The 21,548-nt window shown below is 44.0% G+C and overlaps 1 protein-coding gene across 1 annotated transcript; it reads right to left on the minus strand.

Annotated features, from left to right (window-relative positions):
• Positions 1 to 8,005: 8,005 nt before the first annotated feature.
• Positions 8,006 to 20,575, minus strand: CNRIP1 (cannabinoid receptor interacting protein 1). The gene is made up of 3 exons (XM_050952250.1): positions 19,783 to 20,575; positions 18,469 to 18,613; positions 8,006 to 9,483 (listed from the first exon to the last, which is right to left on the minus strand). Exons 1-3 carry the CDS (start codon positions 19,959 to 19,961, stop codon positions 9,319 to 9,321), a joined length of 489 nt encoding a protein of 162 aa, XP_050808207.1. The 5' UTR covers positions 19,962 to 20,575; the 3' UTR covers positions 8,006 to 9,318.
• Positions 20,576 to 21,548: the final 973 nt, after the last annotated feature.

The raw sequence follows: 21,548 nt of genomic DNA on the forward strand, positions 1-21,548 counted from the left end.
TATGCTGGTAAATCCCTTCCTCTGAGACTTTCAGCCCAACACTAAACCTTGGCCCCACTGGAGCAACTCTGCCTCTAGAATTGACTCTAATCAGATCCCATGGCAAAGAACAAACGCTCCCATTGTGTATGTAGCTCCCTATCTCCTAAAGCTCCTTTTACACACAGAACCATGCATGAGCCTTGCAAAACCAACACCACAGCATGTCTTCCCAAGAGTCAAAAACCTGCACCCATGAAAGATCAGGACCACATTACTAATGAACAGAACTTTGCGTTTCTGTAGTATGTTCCACCCACCAATGTCAAAGTGATTGGTAGTATGATCAGGACTAGTGATAAGTCAGTGTGTTACCCGGGGTTATCTGAACCCAAAGCTATGGTAACTGTTTTCCAGGTGGTGTCAGGAAATAATTCAGTGTGGAGACACAGCACCTCCATCTGATAAATGATTGGTATACACAGGAATGCTTCCACCCAAAAGTCCTTGTTTTAATTGAGTACAAAGCATACACCTAAAATAGCAATAGTCTTAGAGCACCCCAAAAATAGTTACCCAAAGTTTGAGGAGGTATTGAGTGATTCAGCAGCAGGATTCTGGTGGCCAGTCTTTCTCCTAGCTGCTGGGGAGTTTTATGCCAGTCTCCTAGCTTGCAGAAAATCCAAACTTCTTCAAAGTACACTCTCTAACTAATCTTTTCTTAGGTAATTTAAAACAAAGCATAACTGAAAATAACTGCTAAGAGGCTGGGATTTCCCTAGCAACAGTAAAGAACTCATAATTTCTACTTATCAGCAAAGCAGCTTCCAGCAAGAAAATTACAAAACACAGGTACTCAGACCAGGGTCAGTTTTCCACTCCCCACCCTTCTCATGAATCTGTGCTTGTTAGTAACACGCTTCAGCTGTTTTTTTCTGTCTGCCTAAGCCAAGGCCAGATTTTTCCTGATTCTGTGGTGTCCTTGCTTCCCGTCTATGGTGACTAAGTGCACAAGATGGCTGTGGGTTATGTCACATAAGTAACAGTCAGCATAAGTAACAGTCAGCTTGGATTTGTCAAGAACAAATCATGTCAAACCAACCTAATAGCTGTCTTTGACAGGGAAACAAGCCTCATGGATAGGGGCCAGGGAAAGCGGTAGATGTGGTCTATCTTGACTTTAGTAAGGCTTTTGATACTGTCTCACCTGACCTTCTCATAAACAAACTAGGGAAATACAACCCAGGTGAACCTACTATAAGGTGGGTGCATATCTGGTTGGAACACTGTTCCTAGAGAGTAGGTATTAGTGGTTCACAGTCAAGCTGGAAGGACATATCGAGATCCCACAGGGATCAGGTCTGGATTTGGTTCTGTTCAATATCTTCATCAATTATTTAGATGATGGCATATAGAGTACACCTATAAGGTTTGCTGATGATATAAAGCTGGGAGTGGTTGCAAGTGCTTTAGAGAATAGGATAAATGTTCTGGACAAACCAGAGAAATGGTCTGAAGTAAAGCGGATGAAATTCAATAAGGACAAACACTAAGTACTCCATTTAGGAAGAAACAATCAGTTGCATACATACAGAATGGGAAATGATTGCCTAGGAAGGAGTACAGCAGTCGGGGGGCAGGGGTCATAGTGGATCACAAGCTAAATATGAGTGAACAGTGTAACACTTGCAAAAAAAGCAAATATTCTGGGATGTATTAACAGGGGTGTTGTAAGCAAGACTCAAGAAGTATTTATTCCACTCTACTCCGTGCTGACTAGGCCTCAGCTGGAGTATTGTGTGCAGTTCTGGGGGCCGCATTTCAGGAAATATGTGGACAAATTGGAGAAAGTCCAGAAAGGAGCAATAAAAATGATTAAAGGTCTAAAAAGCATGACCTATGGGGGGAAGATTTAAAAAATCATTTATCAGAGTTGTCTTGGATACACTGAATTGATAACCTCAGAGAGGAAGCTGCAGAATTTGTGCATCTACTTCACCAGGAGCAGTTTTTCCCCTTGTTAGGTTTTGAGTCATTCTGTAAAGCCAAAGTCAGTGCAGCTGTGTTGATTTACACCAGCTGAGGCTCTGCACCTATTCTGTGTTGACATGAAGAGGTGGCAGGCTCTTCATTTCTACATTCATAAACTAGTCTGCTGTTAGACAGGGATAGGGCAAGGCCATCGGACCAAATTTCCCCACAGTTAAATGGCAAGCAGCAGAGAGGGAGACAGAGTACAGTGAATCTTATCTGCACCTTCCCAGTCAGAGCCAACCCATTCACCCCTGCCTGTCCAGAGAAGGCCTGTGGGAGGTACTGCAGTCCAAGGGCCTCAGTGCCTTCAGTGCCCCAGAAGCAGATGGGGAGAACATGAGTACCACAGAGGGCTGTTGAAGGGACCAGGAGATTTATTTGCATGAGCTTTCCACTCCTTAATGCAGCTGATATCACCCATTGGCCGCGTGTGAGTGGAGCCCTTTCCCTGACCCCTTAGTGCACTGTACGGTACCTGAGTATGCCCAGGAGTGGTCAGCGCTGTGTTGAGCCAGAATATATTATGGTAAAGGGCTACTTTGCTGCCATGCACCCAGGATTCTGCCCTGGGAGCACTTCCAGTTATCTAAGGGCAATCTACTCCATGGCAAACTGGAGCTAAAGTTTCTGACCAGTCCCTGGATTCTCTGCCACTAGGGGTGGTAGGCTGTGAATTCCATATCAGCTATTTAAATTTGAGGGGTTTATTGCATGCATTTTAATTCTGCCAGTACAACAGCATCTTACATTTATTTTGTGCTGCTCTCACACTTCCAATTTTCAGTACACTGTAGATTTTTTGGTACTGACAGAATTACACCATATAAATAGTTTGGGGTGGAGTGGGGTTAAGATGGAGGTTTTAGTAGCATGGGGAGGGGACAGCTGAGGCTTTTGCCACATGGAAGTTAAAGATTATGTGGGGCATGTTATCTGGAGACTTCTTTTTTAAATGCTGACAGGGATATTGTCAACTAAAATGTAAGTTTCATGGTTAAGCCATTGAGATGAATAGGGCAGTTAGTAGGTCTCAATGCGGTGGGTTGAGGCCCTCTGAAAACTCAGGAAGACACTGAATTGGTGATTTTTAGGTGTTTTTCACAACCCAAAAGACTAAAGATTTAAAAAAAAATGAAAACTTTGATTTTGGGGCACAGTTTTGTGGCATTGGGTGGGCAGATTCTGTGTTAAATTTCATTGCTGCAGACCCATGGAACACATGAGGTCTTGCCTAAGGGTAGAGGTACAGATTAGTAGCCCAATATAGCTCAGCATTCAGACTGTATATTACTAAGAAGTTGTCTTACAACTATAAATTACCTAACAGAACTTCATTGGAAGAAAGTTTTTTTTTCATAGAATAGAATAATAGAATATCAGGGTTGGAAGGGACCTCAGGAGGTCATCTAGTCCAACCCCCTGCTCAAAGCAGGACCAATCCCCAACTAAATCATCCCAGCTAGGGCTTCGTCAAGTCAGGCCTTAAAAACTTCTAAGGAAGGAGATTCCACCACCTCCCTAGGTAACCCATTCCAGTGCTTCACCGTCCTCCTAGTGAAAAAGTTTTTCCTAATATCCAGTCTAACCCCCTCGCCCTCTTTGGAACTTGAGACCATTACTCCTTGTTCTGTCATCTGCTACCACTGAGAACTGTCTAGATCCATCCTCTTTGGAACCCCCTTTCAGGTAGTTGAAAACAGCTATCAATCCCCCTTCATTCTTCTCTTCTGCAGACTAAACATTCCCAGTTCCCTCAGCCTCTCCTCATAAGTCATGTGCTCCATCCCCCTAATCATTTTTGTTGACCTCCGCTGGACTCTTTCTAATTTTTCCACATCCTTCTTGTAGTGTGGAGCCCAAAACTGGACACAGTACTCCAGATGAGGCCTCACCAATGCCGAATAGAGGGGAATGATGACATCCCTCGATCTGCTGGCAATGCCCCTAATTATACAGCCCAAAATGCCATTAGCCTTCTTGGCAACAAGGGCACACTGTTGATTCATATCCAGCTTCTTGTCCACTGTAACCCCTAGGTCCTTTTCTGCAGAACTGCTGCCTGGCCACTCAGTCCTTAGTCTGTAGCAGTGCATGAGATTCTTCCGTCCTAAGTGCAGGACTCTGCACGTGTCCTTGTTGTCATCAGATTTCTTTTGGCCCAATCCTCTAATTTGTCTAGGTCCCTCTGTAACCTATCCCTACCCTCCAGCGTATCTACCACTCCTCCCAGTTTAATGTCATCTGCAAACTTGCTGAAGGTGCAGTCCATGCCATCCTCCAGATCATTAATGAAGATATTGAACAAAACCAGCCTCAGGACCAACCCTTGGGGCACTCCGCTTGATACCGGCTGCCAACTATTAATGGAGCCATTGATCACTACCCGTTGAGCCCGATGATCTAGCCAGATTTCTATCCACCTTATAGTCCATTCATCCAGGCCATACTTTTTTATCTTGCCGGCAGGAATACTGTGGGAGACCGTGTCAAAACTTTGCTAAAGTCAAGGAATAACACGTCCACTGCTTTCTCCTCATCCACAGAGCAAGTTATCTCATCATAGAAGACAATTAGATTAGTCAGGCATGACTTGGCCTTGGTGAATCCATGTTGACTGTTCCTGATCGCTTTCCTCTCTTCTAAGTGCATCAGACTTGATTCTTTGAGGACCTGCTCCATGATTTTTCCAGGGACTGAGGTGAGGCTGACTGGCCTGTAGTTCCCCGGATCCTCCTTCTTCTCTTTTTAAAAGATGGGCACTACATTAGCCTTTTCCCAGTCATCCGGGACCTCCCCCGATCGCCATGAGTTTTCAGAGATAATGGCCAATGGCTCTGCAATCACATCCGCTAACTCCTTTAGCAGCCTCGGATGCAGTGCATCCAGCCCCATGGACTTATGCTTGTCCAGCTTTTCTAAATGGTCCTGAATCACTTCTTTCTCCACAGAGGGCTGGGTCACCTCCTCCCTGTGCTGTGCTGCCCAGTGCAATAGTCTGGAAGCTGACCTTGTTCATGAAGACAGAGGCAAAAAAATCATTGAGTACATTAGCTTTTTCCACATCCTCTGTCACTAGGTTGCGACTCCCATTCAGTAAGGGGCCCAGACTTTCCTTGACTTTCTTCTTGTTGCTAATATACCTGAAGAAACCCTTCTTGTTACTCTTAACATCTCTTGCTAGCTGCAACTCCAAGTGTGATTTGGCCTTCCTGATTTCACTCCTGCATGCCTGAGCAATATTTTTATACTCCTCCCTGGTCATTTGTCCAATCTTCCACTTCTTGTAAGCTTCTTTTTTGGGTTTAAGATCAACAAGGATTTCACTGTTAAGCCAAGCTGGCTGCCTGCCATATTTACTATTCTTTCTACACATCGGGATGGTTTATTCCTGCAATCCCAATAAGGATTCTTTAAAATACAGCCAGCTCTCCTGGACTCCTTTTCCCCTCATGTTATTCTATCAGGGGATCCTGCCCATCAGTTCTCTGAGGGAGTCAAAGTCTTCTTTTCTGAAGTCCAGGGTCTGTATTTTGCTGCTCTCCTTTCTTCCTTGTGTCAGGATCCTGAACTCGACCATCTCCCGGTCACTGCCTCCCAGGTTCCCATCCACTTTTGCTTCCCCTACTAATTCTTCACTGTTTGTGAGCAGTAGGTCAGGAAGAGCTCTGCCCCTAGTTGGTTCCTCCAGCACTTGTGCCAGAAAATTGTCTCCTGCACTTTCCAAAAACCTCCTGTATTGTCTGTGCACTGCTGTATTGCTCTCCCAGCTGATATCAGGGTGATTAAAGTCTCCCATGAGAACCAGGGCCTGAGATCTAGTAACTTCTGCTAGTTGCTGGAAGAAAGCCTCGTCCACCTCATCCCCCTGGTCTGATGGTCTATAGGAGACTCCCACTACGACATCACCCTTGGTGCTCACACTTCTAAACTTAATCCAGAGACTCTCAGGTTTTTCTGCAGTTTCATACTGGAGCTCTGAGCAGTCATACTGCTCTCTTACATACAATGCAACTCCCCCATCTTTTCTGCCCTGCTTGTCCTTCCTGAACAGCTTATATCCATCCATGACAGTAATCCAGTCATGTGAGTTATCCTACCAAGTCTCTGTTATTCCAATCACATCATAATTCCTTGACTGTGCCAAGACTTCCAGTTCTCCCTGCTTGTTTCTCAGGCTTCTTGCATTTGTGTATAGGCACTTAAGATAACTCGCTGATCATCCTGCTTTCTCCATATGAGGCAGGAGTCCTCCCCTCTTGCGCTATCCTGCTCGTGCTTCCTCCTGGCATCCCACTTCCCTACTTACCTCAGGGCTTTGGTCTCCTTTCCCCGGTGAACCTAGTCTCCTTACTAGGTTAGCCAGCCTGCTTGTGAAGATGCTCTTCCCTCTCTTCATTAAGTGGCACCCGTCTCTACCTAGCACTCCTTCTTCTTGGAACACCATCCCATGGTCAAAGAATCCAAAGCCTTCTCTCCTACATGTTTTCCATATCCCTTTTTGATTTGTCCTTAATTTAGGCTTGCCCAAATTATTTGTGTGACAGTCTGTACCCCTATGTTCATCCTTTTTACAGGACTATGATCAATTTTGTACAAAGTATGCCTTGTAAGGTATCATTTGAAAACTCATAATTTGCTGATCATTATTGTCCTGGTGAACTATGCATTACAAGATTGTATGTAAAGTCATAAGATTCTACTGTATGATATTACTAAGGCATATTCCATGTCTGGAGAGCAGTCACAAACCAGTTCTCTAGAGACAAAAGGCTAGCAATGCCTCAGCCAGGTGTCAACAAAATCAAATGGACAGTAACCATTCTTTGGCAAGAAAAGATATGAGGCGAACATCTACATCTTAACAAAGAAAGAGCTGGGGGTTCCCACCCACACATACTTTCAGTCTCTTGAACCTCAGCTGGAGATGATTCTCAAAGAAAAGAAAGACCTATAAGAAAGAAGAGCAGATGCCCCAACTGATTCCTCATTTTCTCTCTACCCATGGCATCAACAACACTTGACGAACAAAGGAATCAACATTGGACTGGGGGAGGGATCCTGACTGAGAGACATTCTGCCAGTAAAACTTCTAAAACATGTGGTGAAAGAGACTTTTTCTTTGAATTCAATTAACTTGTTAAGTTAGGCATTAGTTGTATCTTTTATTTTCTTGTAATCAGTTCTGACTTTCATGCCTCGTTACTTGTAGTCACTTAAAATCTATCTTTTGTAGTTAATAAGCTTGTTTTACTGTTTTATCTAAACCAGTGTTTTTGGATTGAAGTATTTGGGAAACTCCATTTAGGATAACAGGATTTGTTCATGTCATTTTCTATTAATAAAATGACAGACTTTATATGAGCTTGTATACTCCAGGAGAGAGCTCAGCACTACAAGACATACATTTCTGGGGGAAAGTATAGGACTGGGAATTTGCTGATATTGCTTTGCAGTGTAATTCATCAGTGGTTGTCTATAGCACTCATACACAGTAACTGGGAATAATTGATATATTGGAGGCTGTGTGTGAGCTCTCATGAGTGGTAGTTCTCATAGCAAATCAGCGTAAAAGGCACCCCAGGTTGGAGAACTAAGGGGACAAAGCTGTTCATTACCTTGGGTAATGTCACAATGTGGCAGTGACAAATTCTGTCTTCTGTTAATGAACTTCATATAGAATCTGTATCTGTACATACTACTAAGACAATCCTAGCTGCCTGGGTTCTAGCGTCTGGGGTCAGAATTTCTCAGTAGTGACTAGTGATTTTTGGCACCCAACTTGAGACACTTTAAAGGGGCCTGATTTTCAGAACGTGTTAAAACCAACCCTTTAAGTCAGGCCCTTTACAAAGATGTTTCAGGGTGGGTCCCTAAAATCACTAGTCACTTTCGAAAGTCTTGGCCTTCATCTTCCTATACTCAACTTTAAAGTCAAAAGTAAGAGAAGCCAATTAGAGGGCACATGCTCAGAAAAAATATAGATTGTGTCCAAGTCCTTTATTAAAAAGGTCAAAAGTTGTGATTACAATTTACAGACATGACTTAAAAATTATTCACAAAGGTTACAAGAACAACTAATATACCAGAGAGAGAACTTAACCCAGCAGAGACTGAAGGTGGGACAGTATAGTAATTTACGTGCTTTATTTATTGAAAGAAGAAATCTGAATCTACGTTCCCCTTTGCCTCTCAGCTGTAAACATTGGGAATTACATGTTTAGCACCTTAAGTCATGATCCTGCAACACTCATGCACAAGTGTGCACTGATGCACTTTACTTACAGCTTAACTGTCCTTTTGTTGTCACATGTGTGAGCATTTGCAGGATCTGGGCCCTTCTTCAGAGATGAGTATTTCTGGCTGATATGAAAGTCTGGAGGTTTTAGTACAGTACAGTGATCACACCTCAAAAAATTCATTTATTTTGACAGATTCTACTGGTTTGAGCAATATTCCTAGTCTTAAAAAATTGAGACTACCACTGGAACTGATAATCTCGACGAACTCGGAGAATATTAGGTGTGACCATTATATTTTGTTAGAGCAGTGTACATGCTCTAAAGATATGTATCAGCAACATCAATAGATGTGCAATTATGCCTTTAAGACCAGAGATTTATTGCTTTTCGGTACGTTTTGTTATGTTAATGGTTTTCATGGTATCGCTTGGTTTTTAAAAAATCACTTCAGAAACTGGGGAACATAGCAAAACAGTGACATTTCACCACATTTCACAAAAGAGGAAAGCCAGTCATAGCATATTTTACGACATTAACAGAAGACGGAGACTCAGTATGTCCAAGTCTCCCAATATGAAAACACAACTTCAACAGTGCAGTAGCCCATGTCCAAACATTCAGAACTTGCACTTCTGCTGTCTACCATGACAAGACATAGACAAACTGCACCATGGAGCATATGTTAGGGACAACACAAATATAAATACAGAAATCATCACTAATATGAAGTTGGATCTGAATTTTACTAATGCAAGGTATTTCACCAAGGGTATTACATCTGGTGATACTGTTTAGTGGGTATTATCCACATCTTGTTGGCATCACAGTGTTTACTTTACCAAGGTGCCTGCAGAGAAGAATACAGCAGATGCCATTATAAGTTTAAGTACTGTGAGTAGCAAGTGTCAAGGTTTAATGGCACCCACTATATGTATAATTTAGCATGTTATTTGTACCACGTGGGACAAAGCAACTGTATAGTATGCCTTTGTTAAGGCTTTGCGCTGGTTTAAAGGTAGATTTTTTAGAAAAAAAGATTGTCCAGCAGTGTCCACTTTGCTCATCTTCAGTGGAACATCTCTTTGTTGATCCACATAAGACTGCGTGTCTCATTGGGTTTGCATTCATACTCGATGCTACCAAAGGCGTTTCCCCATTGGCAATGATTTCGTTTGTGGTAGTCATAGAATTTGACTTGCCAGACTGTCTCAAAAGTGCCGATGTCACTAAACTGTGAAGGACAGGGAATAAAGTTGTTAGTAAGCAGCTCAAATTTTTCCCCTCCTCCTCAATGCAATATGCCCTCCAACTAAACAGCATGTGTGAAACACTGATGTAAGGGTTATTCCCAGAGTGGCAAAATCAAAGATCTTTCAAGGTTGCCATAGTATCCTTCATGCAATCTTTAGTGCCTAAGCATAATTAGTAGTACATACAGGGCCTGATTCTCCCCTGTCTTGCCCCTCTGCCACTCATTTATACTTGCGCAAGGCGAGTGAAAATGATACCATTCTGACCAGGTACCATTTTATACCCACTTTCTATAAGTGCAAGTAACTGCTGGTGGCAAAGCAGTGGAGAATCAGACTCATAATGCTTTAAATGAGGGTCCTGCAATACCTGGTGAGGTGATGAAAGCAGGTGATTATGCCAAATACATATTGTGTGAAATATATATCGCCAACATATGAGACATGGTTTTCCAGCATTATGCAATGTACTGTGCTTGCCATGAGTTCTGAAGTTAGTTGGTTACCTGTGTACTTTGATCTGTACACAGAATTAACCGTAATGAACTTCCTCCTTTTTGCTTTGCCTGCAATCTTGAGTGTTACCTTATTTTTTCATTTGCAGTGCCGTTCAATCTGTAGATTAATGCAAGTTATTACTATGTGAGCTGTTACTATGCTATCTGTAGATTTCCCTTGGCTTTTATTCCACATTTTTATACCAAACAAGAGTGAGAGAGGCTCCCACTTACATTTTGCTATAATCACTGCTCATTGTAATGTGCTATTGAATCATAATTTAGGGACAAATGACAGAAGCTAGGAGATAGCAAAGTATATTCTAGTGGTTGCTTAGGAGATAGCAAAATATGAGTGATTGGGTAAATTCTATTACAATGAAAGAGAATTAAGATTTCAAGTTGTATTGGACTTGGCGTTTGTCTATGAACAAACATTACTTTAAACATGTTATTTAGAAATGAATGGGGCTACAGTAATAATTTGGAATTCCAACAGTATGAAATATCTCATGTTTCCCCCTCAGCCTATTGCAAGACACCAATATAACAGCAGAATACGCTCGCATGAGAGGTACAAGGATAGATTTCATTTTAATTGCACTTGTATAAATGTGGAAGTTACTCCACTGACTTCAACTGAGGTCTTGCAGATTTTCATCAGCACAAATTACCTTGGAAGTTGTCTTTGAAATGTGGGTATGAGGGTTTGTACATGCCAGCTCTAGGCTCAACAGCACATTATATTGGTGTATGTTCTATCTGCAGGAGACTAACCACTGAAGTCAGTACTACTGCAATGGAATAAGTATTACTATGTTTTTATTGTTCCTTTAAAAATATTCCTATTGCTCATTTTAATAATGACTCTTCTCCATGTGACTGTTTTCATTGCAATCATACATTCAGGACCTGACCTTTGATCATCCACATACTGTATTCACCACTGGAAAGTCATCATATAAATCCCTTTTCAGAATGACTCTTTCACCAGCCTGAAGAAGCAGTTGGGCAGTTATTTTGCTTCTGCCTGCTGTGCAGTTAGTAAGCTGCCACTGCCTAACCTAAGGGGCACATTTATTACCTCACTCACCTTCTCGCCGCGAAAGGGACATCTTTTCAGAAGAACTCTGCACCCAGCAATGCCCATTGATAATTAGAATTTAGTCATGACCATAATGGGAGCTACTGGGTCCTGAGTTCTTTTGACTATCGGGACTTAAGTCGTGGGTGTTGCCTTCATATCTGCACCATTACAGGAAGTCACAGAAAACAGTTCCTGAGAATCTGAAGTTACTGTAGCAGTTCTCCCACACTCTCCCAGTGGCTGCGTTCATTCTCAAGGAACGGACATGGTTTCAGCTACCCAGCCTGGGGGCCACTTGTAACCCAAAGCAGTAGAGGCTGAGAGTGCTGTATAAGCACTGAGCTTAGCCTTGAGGAAAAGGCCTGCCACCTCCTGCTCAAGGAACCCTACTTACCAACCCAGGAATGGCATTGCTAGTGGAGGGAAGTGTCAGCCATCCTCATCTGAGAGGATAGTTAATCTGATGTAGGGCCTTGGGCAATGCACTAAAGGAGTTTGCATGTGTATTTGGGGGAGCAGAGAATGGTGGTGGGGGGGGTGTCTGTGAACTTCCTTGGAGAAAAAAAAGTCAGTTGTAATACTGTTGATAGATTAGATGGGCTAGGCCAGGAAATAAGTGATGGGGGTATTGACTTCATAGCAACTGTATAGAAAAGCTGGACTGGAGAGATGTACAGGGAAAAGAAGCCTTCCCCCCAACCCAGACTACATAGCTACCCTGAATAGTCCCTATGATCTTAATGCAGCCCCACTGTGGGATTCCTGGGGAAGGATAGGATGATCTGTGGACATTTCGACCATGCTGTGCCCCAATCCAATCCCTGAGCACAGGCAGCACCATCTAGGTGGCTAAGCAATCTCTACATGGTTCCCCTAAAGTCCCACCATCCTGCAGAAGAACTACACCAGTTCCACCACCTAGGGACTCTCCAGGACTGCATGGTTAGTAGTGGTAGCTAAAGGAAACTTAGAATCAGAAGGTCCTTTCCCTCTCTTGCAGGTATGTGCCATAGTTCTTTATGCAATCACCCATCTATGTGCTACAGGGCTCAGTAGTTAGTCATTCCCTCAATCCCTCTGAAGTTGGGCACAATGAGTTTTTTTAATGGCTATTTGTTATGGGAGGGTTGTTGTAAGCTGACCAACCCCCTATCAATATTGGATTATGTAGCTCCTCTCCCCATGGTGTCTGAACACTGTCTAGACCATGGTCCCTGCACTCTGAAACCCTTAGTCACTTTCTGGGTGATTTGAGGACTTGCCCTTCCATACAGGCCAGTCCCATGCCTCTTGGAATGCAATGGTAAAGGAACAGAGATCTATCCTTGGGCATCCAGGAGAGGATACCAGATTCTCTTTTGAAGCCACTTGCTGCCATTACCACCTCCTATTAGAACCATTGCTGCCTGAGCACACAGAGTGCTGGGCCTCCAGTATGAGCATCCTCAGCCCCTCCCAGGTGTGTGCTAACAAATGACCTCCCATAGACCTTTCCCATGGTGAGGGCATAAACAGAGCACCCTACAGATCAAAACCTCTGCTCCTCAATGTAACAAGGAGGGGGCTTCTGGGGTACTGGAGCCAAAAACTCCCCAGGGTTACCGTCATTGTCAAATGGTGTGTAAAGACCTCAGAATCATTCCCTTAGTGCTCTGGTGTAGTGGGGCAGCTGCTCCACCCCTATGTGAGAGGGAGCTAGAGTAGGCCAGAGTGGCTGCACAAGCTGAAAGCCAATAAGGAAAGGGCTTACTGGGAGCCAATCACAGCCAAGATTGGAGACAGCCAATCAGGGCTCAGCTTGGCCCTATATAAAGGCTGCGCAAGGAGGGCAGCAGGCAGTTTCTCCCAGGCTGTCAGAGGGGAAGGTCTGTCTACTGAATGAGGAGACCAGCACCTGGGACAGCACAGCTTGGCCAGGCTTGGGGGAAGCGGAAGGAAACTCCAGCCCGCTACCTGCCAGGCTGCAGGCCCTGAGGGAAGGGCCTAACCGGTGCAAAGGGGCCAAAGGGAAGCAGCCCAGGGAGAGAGGTGCACAAGAGGAGAGAAGGAGGGCAGGAAGGCTGCCACCAAAGGGTTCCTGGGTCGGGACCCAGTGTAGAGGGCAGACCTGGGTCCCCCCTTGCACAAACACCCAGCCAGTGGATGTGGTGATAGTGGGCTGCACCAGACACCTGACACAAGGGGTCAGACTTTGGGGTGTGGTTGACCACTGTCTGGGGAGTAGAGAGAGACTGCTGTTAACACACATACACCCCATCCTGGAAGGGGGTGAGGATGGACTAGGGAGCACTGCCGGAGGGCAGTGGCCTGAAGAGGATGCCACTAAGCGGGGAGCAACATGGGTCCACACACTATCCGAGGGTGAGATGACGGACAGGACACTACCAGCAGCTGGCACCCTGCCAAGGACTGAGCTAATTCCCAGAGCAACCAGCGGGAGGTGCCATGGTGGCGAGTCCCAACCCCATCAAATCTGGCTTCCAGTTCACTTTCTCATTGCTCTGCCAATAAGAGCTTCCCTAATGGACACCCTGCTAAAAATACAGCTGCATGGTAAAATACCTCACAGGTTTCTAGGTACGAGGCATAATTGAGTGTTCAAGAACCAGAACAACACCTACACAAATAAATGCCTTCCTAGGATCCTGAAGATGCAGAAATAAGATTGCTGATACAAAGGCCTAACTAAACCAAATCCTATTAAATTTTGGGTTGCATTTTGCAATTTTGGATTGCATTAACAGAGGCAGAGCATGCAAGTCATGAGAGGTGATAGTACCTCTCTACTCTGCACTGATTAGGCCTCATGTGGAATACGGTGTCAATTTTGGTCACCACTGTACAGAAAGGATGTAGAGAAACTGGTAAGGATGCAGAAGCAAGCAACAAAGATGATGAAAGGGATGAAATGCAAGTCCTATGAGCAAAGGCTAGAGGAACTGGATATGTTTAAAAAAGAGGTGATTAAGGGGGGGATGTGATAGTGGTCTTTAAATACGTGAAAGGCTGCCATAAAAAAGATGGAGAAAGGTTGTTCTCTCTTGCCACAGTTGGCAGGACAAGAGGCAATGGGTTCAAATTACAGCACAGCAGATTTAGATTAAATCTCAGGAATAACTTCTGAACAGCAGGACAATGGAACAGACAGCCTAGGGAAGTTTTGGAAGCTCCTTCACTGGAGGCTTTCAAAAAGAGGCAGGGTAGCCATTTGTCTTGGATGGTTTAGACATAACAAATCCTTGGCAGAGGGTTAGACTAGATGATCCTTGTGGTCCTTTCTAATCCTATGGTTCTATGATTCTATGCCAGCGACCAACAATTAACAAGAGTTTATGAAGTCACGTAACTGAAATTTGATATATTGTGCACAAGAAATAACCTTTTTCAGAACAGATAACAAGAAGTTATCTTGGCTGATAAATTACTAGGAATTTTCTTGCTTTTACCCATTCTAATGCTATTTTAAGACTAGCTTATGACTTGAGGCCCAGTCCTGCTCTCTTTATTCAAGCAAAACTGATTGCTTTCAATTAAAGTTGAGCTTGCAGTAAGGACTCTAGGATTAATCCCTTACAAGGTATCTTCCTTTCCTAGTGTGCATCAGAACATGACTTGTCTGCTGTAGAATTGGAAGAGCAGGATACCCATGCACACAGGGATAAAAAAGGGTGAGGGGTCGGAGGGCGGGAAAGGAATTAAAGCTGTATACAAGAAAGCCAATTTCTAAAACCTAGACATTTAAATTGGGCTCTATATACTGCTTAAGCAGGCAAATAGACACAAGCTAGTTTTCAGATTGGACTGTCTAAAGTTAAGTGCCTAAATCTCAAAGTTCCACACACCTTAAATTGGCATTTAGTTGCTTAAAACACCTAATTCTGTGTTTAGATACCTATACTGAATACTTAGAAGCCTAAATACAGATTTAAGTACCCACATTTGACCGCTCTTAAGACCAGATCCTGAGAGGTGTTGAATAGCTGCTTACCAATTTCAAATCCCATTGACTTCACAGTACCTCAGCATTTGATTCTAAAGCTGCTGTTTGAACAAATGTTGTTGTTGCTTCATTTCAGTACCAAAAATCAACCTTCAGAAGCCTGGGCCTCCTATGGGTTTATGTTAAAATATGTCCAAAGGAAAAATAAACTACTGGATTTTCAGGGCTCACAGACGTGCTGTGGGAGTAAAAACTTCATGGCTAGCAGAATGAAGATACTTTATTCGGTGAAGTTTGATTCTTTGAAAGCATCATTTTCTGCACATTCTCTAAGGGGACACAGCAGAACATGACTGCTACACCTACTGATGGAATTTAATGGACATTGCCTTTGTAACTTGTATAGAAAATCTTGCATCTTAATCTTATATCTTTGAAAAGAAAATACATTCTCAGAATTCTGAAATTATGCTGGGCATTTGCTTTTCATGGGTAAAGTCTCATATTAAACAGGCAGTGGTATGTTGCAGTGATGAATATGGTACAAAGCACTTAAAGGCTAATGAAATTACCCAGGAAAATAAGTGTATCTGCTATTACCTCTCATTATAAGGAAGTATCTCAAGTTAGGATACAGACCTCTGATGTTAAGTTACACATGCTGTATTTATGTGTAAACTATTTACGGGGGTGGCAGGATTCTTAAATTACTCAATCTTTTTAGTATCTCGCACTAGTAAATAAAAAAACTACTTGAAGTCTTAAAAATTTAAATGGGAATCTACTTAATTTAGTACAGTACTCTGATAAGTGATTTCTTTGAGTGGGCACCTACATACCACAAATGGAAAGATTTTACTCTTTAGATGACTACATATATCAAATGAGTGTCTATATATAAATTCCTCTAAACAGATTTTCAAGGTAATCACAAATCAATATTTAAACCCCCTTTGAAAACATTTCAATCATTATTGACATGAATTGATGGGGTGGAACCGCTGCGGATAGGGATTGCCATAGTAATAAGTGCAACAGAAAATGTAGCCTGAGCACATATCAGGATAGCAAGGGCAAAGCTGCAGCTAGAAGTACAGAGAAGAGCAGAAATTTAACACTCTGGGCCAGATCCTCAGCTGGTGTCCATGGAGCTATGGCAATTTATTCCAGCTAAGGTTCTGCCCTCCATCTTTTAAGAAGCAGACAATGAACACCAAGGTGGTTGCACCACACAAACATCTAGAAACCATATAGAACTTTTTCTGAAGAGACGTGTGGAAATCTACTGCTTCTCTGATCTTCCTACATTAAACTGACAATATGCCTGCTCCCATCTTCATTATTTCACATTTAATTAACTCTTAGGGGCTCAGTCTTCTCGTCCATCTGAGCAAGTAGTTGGACATTTTACAGTCCTTTGCAGTTTTCCTTTTAAAACAAACGTGAACTCAAAAAAGTCATGTGAAAGGTTTAATAAGCATTCAGCCAGGTTCTTTAGGAGGAAAAAGTGTATGGATTTTTATTTACTGCACAAGCACTCCATTGATTCTGAGTTAGCTCAGGCTTCAGGAAACATCTAGTTCACACTGGGTGTGGGAAGAGGCTTAACAAAATCATTAGCATGCTCACTCCCATACTCATTAATGGTAGTAGTAACTCGATATCCTTAAGGAATGAAGTTGGCTTCTGATTTGCAATAGTTTTAGCTTGGCAATAGCTTAATAGTCTATCAACTTTGAAGCGTGCTGCTTTACCCCAAATGCAGAAGTGTCAGGATGCCTCAGTGGGATTTTTTCCTATGCACAATAAAATGTTACAGCTAGGAAGCAATGTTGTTGGAGACCTATTGGTTGAATTCTTATTTGCTGCTTACAACACATGTACCCTTTGCAGCCAGAGAAAGGAGTGCTTTGAAAGATTCAGAAGTGATCTATTCAGACCATTCCAAAGCCATATATACGGTCTCCTGCCCCAAATTCTTCATCTGGAAATTGTTGGTCAGGTGAAAGGCCCCTTTGGGAACGGTGCCTAGCTAGGGCAGGAAGTTATGGAGCATTGTCAGATCCCCATAGATGCATGAACAAGAATATTTAGGAATTAGGCTGGTGAGACCTCAAGGCTTTAAATGGCATCTCTTTGTCCCCTGTCCTCAATTTCTTAGCAAATTTCAGTCTGAGCAAAAAAACCTGAGAGACAAAGCCTGAGATGGAAGTGTCTATACCACATTCCATAACCTGCCATTATAACTGTTAATGGTGATTTTCCATTTGCACTACTGGGACTATAAAATGTAAGTATGTGATCATGGCAAACTCTTCATATATGGTCTTTAGAAGTTTAACAGGACTGTATTTGGTCTTGAAGCAATTACAACATGCATAATAGCACTCCTTCCCCTAGTCTTTTTATGTCACTGTACCTGGATAATATTGGTGGGGCTGGTAATACCACCTATTATCAAGGTTGCCCAACACTTTCCATTATTAGACCCTGTGTTTAATTAACTGCTCACAACTTTGCCAAACTTTAACGATTGCTTTATAGGGTGGCAAAATATTTACAAGTCTGTATTTTATATACTAGTAAGATATTACCTGAAATATAAAGCCTCTCAAGGAATACATTATTTTGACTCAATTTGTTTACATCTAGGCATCCATTCCCACAGCCTTTAGCTGTGCAAAATGTAAGGGCAGCAGGATTGGCCCCAGAATAGCAAAATAAAGCCCCCATCCTGCAGTCTCAAAATTTAAGCATGTGCTTATGTTTTTTTGTAGTTCCATTGGCTTCAGAGGGAGAAAGGGCCATAAAGTTAAGCCAGTGCATAAAAGTTTTCAGCACTGGCACCCAAGAACCTGAGCGCAAGGCAAGAACCCTATTGACCTCAGTAGGTGGAGGGGCTGGGTCCTCTCTGTGGATGTGAGAATTACTTAGAAGAAAAAAAATTGATTTTCCTTAAAAACAAATGAGTATTTGTTATACCAGTGTCCACATGGAACCTAGAGGGAAGGTGTGGCACGCTATTTGAAACATGGTTTGTTAAGTTAGGGGGGACTTTGTCTAACTCAGGAGCAGCTAAGTGAATTGAGCAATGCAGGGGGCCAGGTAAGGTCATCCCTCTGCAGTACTTCTCAGTGAGACTTGCAGGTTCAATGTCACCGGTGTTGCTGCAGCGAAAGTAATAGTGATTTCAGTGTGTGGTTCTGCTATGCCCTCTTTCACGCTTTGCAAGGATATTATATGCAACATCTTAAAGTCTACATTTTAAAATAAACAATGACTGAGGTTTAGAACAATGAATCCTTTCTATGTTTTCCCATTTACCAGCTGCCAGAATCTCAACCTCCCCAGTTCTCATTCAGTTCTTGACTCCATTATCTCCCTTGCCTCTGTATGTGCTATAGTGTCCAGCATGTGCTGTCCATGCTCAGAGAGATGGTACCTGTATGTTGACCTGAAGGGGCTGTCTTTGCCCACTTTTGGTGTGAGGCACTCCTTCTGTATCGTAGATTCCCGTGTAACAGACGACCTGGGGATCTCTTGATTTCTCTTCCAGGAGGATGTTCACTCCTCCTATACCCATAGTCCTGAAATAGATAGGCCTGGTGAAGTTTGAAACAACCCTTGTCCCCAGAACAATTACAAACAAACCCTGGACACTTGCTTTTATCACCCAAGCTGATGAAATCAACGTGAAGGTGGAGTGCCCAGACATTGCACACATACAGTCTGGGGGGAGTGGGGTCACTCATGGGGTTTGCACAGATTATATTCCATTCAGGAAAGCACAGAAACACTTGTACCCTGCTCTCTCTGCAGAGGCCTGTTTTATGGCATTCTTAATAATAAGAATAAAAAAATTGTGCTGCTGACTCATTTTGGCTGATGATGCCTGATTTGGCAGGCTGAGTAGCAATCCGGAGAAGAGACACTGAGTATAATTCAAAGGTGAAGTTTTGACTTATTACAGCTGGGTGTTAGCCATCTGAATGGGCTTTTTAGCCTGAGGATCGCTTTTCCTAGATAGCCCTTCTTGTCCAGCCAGAGGCAGAACCCACCCCCTAATCCCCAACACACATCCCTTCTTCCTTTCCATCCCTCCCCCATTGGCGAGCCAAAAGATTGCAGAGCTAGTAGAACTGCTTCTCCTTCCAGATCAAACACCGGGAAAAACCCATGAGGAAGAACTGGAGCAAGCCTGGGAGGCTTCTTAATTGGGCTGATCTCCAGGAAGCTGCTCCGTGGGGGTAGGGAGGGAATTCTCCTTCCCTATCTAAGGAAGGAAAATGTATTTCTTTGGAAAGAAAACACACACACACACACCCTTTAAAGAGATCCACTGTAATTACACACACACACACACACACACACACACAGCCTTTGCAGAAATCCACTGTAATTACACACACACACACACACACACACACACACACACACACAGCCTTTGCAGAAATCCACTGTAATTACACACACACACACACACAGCCTTTGCAGCGACCCACTGTAATTACACACACTCACAGAGCCTTTGCAGAGATCCACTGTAATTACAAAGGGAGGATGCTGAGGCAGCAGCCGGGGACAGAAGTGCCCCACCCAGACACAGGGCCCTCCAAGTAAGGGATGTGTGTGGGGAGGAACAATGGAAATCCTGCGCTGTCAGCTTGCCAGGAAAAAATATTAGCTTCTAAAAATAGCCCGTGGGCAGGGGAGGGAGGCCGGGAGCAGCGACAGACCCGCAGTGCGGTGCACTTACGTGGCATGCACGACCCCCGGCTTCAGCACCACCTCGACCGTGTACTTGGCCCCTGTCAGGAATTTGATGGTCCTGTTCTGGTCGAACCGCTGCCCGTCCACCTTGAAATAGACCGGCCCGTCGTTCGGCTGGATTCTCAGGGAGACGCTGATTTTCACCAGCTTGGGGATCTCGCCCATGGTGTCCCTGCGGGGGCTGCGCGGCTGCCCGGGACTGGAGCGAGGGATGGAGGGAGAGAGAGAGGAAGAGGAGAAAGCAGGAGGAAGAGGAGGGGCCGCGTCAGACCCGAGCCAGCCCAGCCCTTCCCAAAAGCAGCTGATGAATTTTTCTAATGGGGTGGTGGGAGCATCTGCGCTGAGGCTCCCCCCCGCCTTCCGCCCTTCCCTTCTCCCAGCCGGATCCCATTTGCAGCTGGTCACATTTCAGCCCGTTTCCAGGGAATTAAGCCAGCCCTGATTGCACCCGCCGTAATCCCCTTTTACTGAGGGAGGGGCCAGGCCGTCCTTGCCCAGCAAGCCGCAGCCGGCGCGGCAGGAGATCGGGAGCGGTACTGAGGCAGAGTGAAACCAGAGTGAAACCAGAGCGGAACTGGGGAAGCGAATGGAACGGCTCCGCGCAGGGATTGTTATTCCCTAAAGGCAGAGCGGGCCCCCTCCAAACTGCAAAGCGTGCGAGTAGATGATGGTCTTTGTATTACATCTACACACACAGTCTGCGTGTGCTCCGTTTCCCTAGTGCTGGAAAGGACTCTGGAGATGATCCATGCACCATATTAATGACACCCACGTATCTCCAGCTTCCCTGGATGGCGGTGATTAACCCTGGGAAAACAATCTAGCCCAGATACAACAATACCGGGTCACACACGACAAAGAGAATGGGCAGGGGTGGGGGAGGGATTAAAGGGACTGGATTAATTCAGAGGCGGTCTTTTTACCCTTGAAAACCGGGCGGGAGCCCTTTTCAAGGGAGGGGAGCTAGTTTAATTGATGAGACTTTTAAATCTACTTCCACTGCTACATCATTGACTGAGTATTAGGTCTAGTACAAACGACACTTCCAGACTAATCCCTACTCTGGTGCAGTCAAGTGAGCACTGGCTACCTTATTTTACGAATCTCTCATTAGGAGAGGAAAGATTCCAGAGTAGGACTGCAGTGCTTCTGAGTTTACTGCCCCGGCTCACCCCCTTACAGTTAGACGTCTCGTTCACTTGGATGCTGGGGGATCTGGCTGTGTCCAGTCAATAGGTAAGGAGTCCCTCTTAAATTATCCGCAGGCAGAAAAGAGAATTCGAATTCAATAATAGTAGTTTGGGGCTTAAAAGTGGGTTTACAGGCGTGTCTCGTCTTACGCTGGGGTTAGGTTCCACTGTCAGCGCCTAAAGCGACAATCCCTTATAGTCAAAATTACATTGAGTATAATGGGGGGCGGAATCGCTCAGACTGCAGGTACAGTATTGACATTGTTATTTTTCTCTCTTTTTCTGTTTTGTTTTTGCCTGACTGCACAAAGCTGAATTGGCGCATGTTAAATGTGCTCAAGATGAGACTCCCCTGTGTATACATGTGTGTGTGTTGGGGGAGGGGACTATTTGGTCATGATTTGTGCTTGGCATAGTTACTAAACTTGAGGATCCCAAATGAGGCCTATGACTAGGGTAATAGGAGTTTCTACTTTCCAGACTGTTACTCTGTACCCAGCAAAGCAATGTCTAGCTATAGTTCAGTACTAGCTATAGGGCAGTGGCTCTGGAGGAGGAGCTG

Source organism: Gopherus flavomarginatus, chromosome 4 (assembly GCF_025201925.1).
Source record: "Gopherus flavomarginatus isolate rGopFla2 chromosome 4, rGopFla2.mat.asm, whole genome shotgun sequence".
In the NCBI taxonomy this organism is placed as follows: domain Eukaryota; kingdom Metazoa; phylum Chordata; order Testudines; family Testudinidae; genus Gopherus; species Gopherus flavomarginatus.

Bases quoted from the DNA above. Each gene is read 5' to 3' on its own strand.
- CNRIP1 (XM_050952250.1), bottom strand. From the start codon at position 19,961: ATGGGCGAGATCCCCAAGCTGGTGAAAATCAGCGTCTCCCTGAGAATC. The intron at 18,614-19,782 runs GTAAGTGCACCG...TATCTATTTCAG, and splicing joins CCGGGGGTCGTGCATGCCAC to GACTATGGGTATAGGAGGAG. The intron at 9,484-18,468 runs GTACCATCTCTC...TGTCCTTCACAG, and splicing joins CCCTTCAGGTCAACATACAG to TTTAGTGACATCGGCACTTT.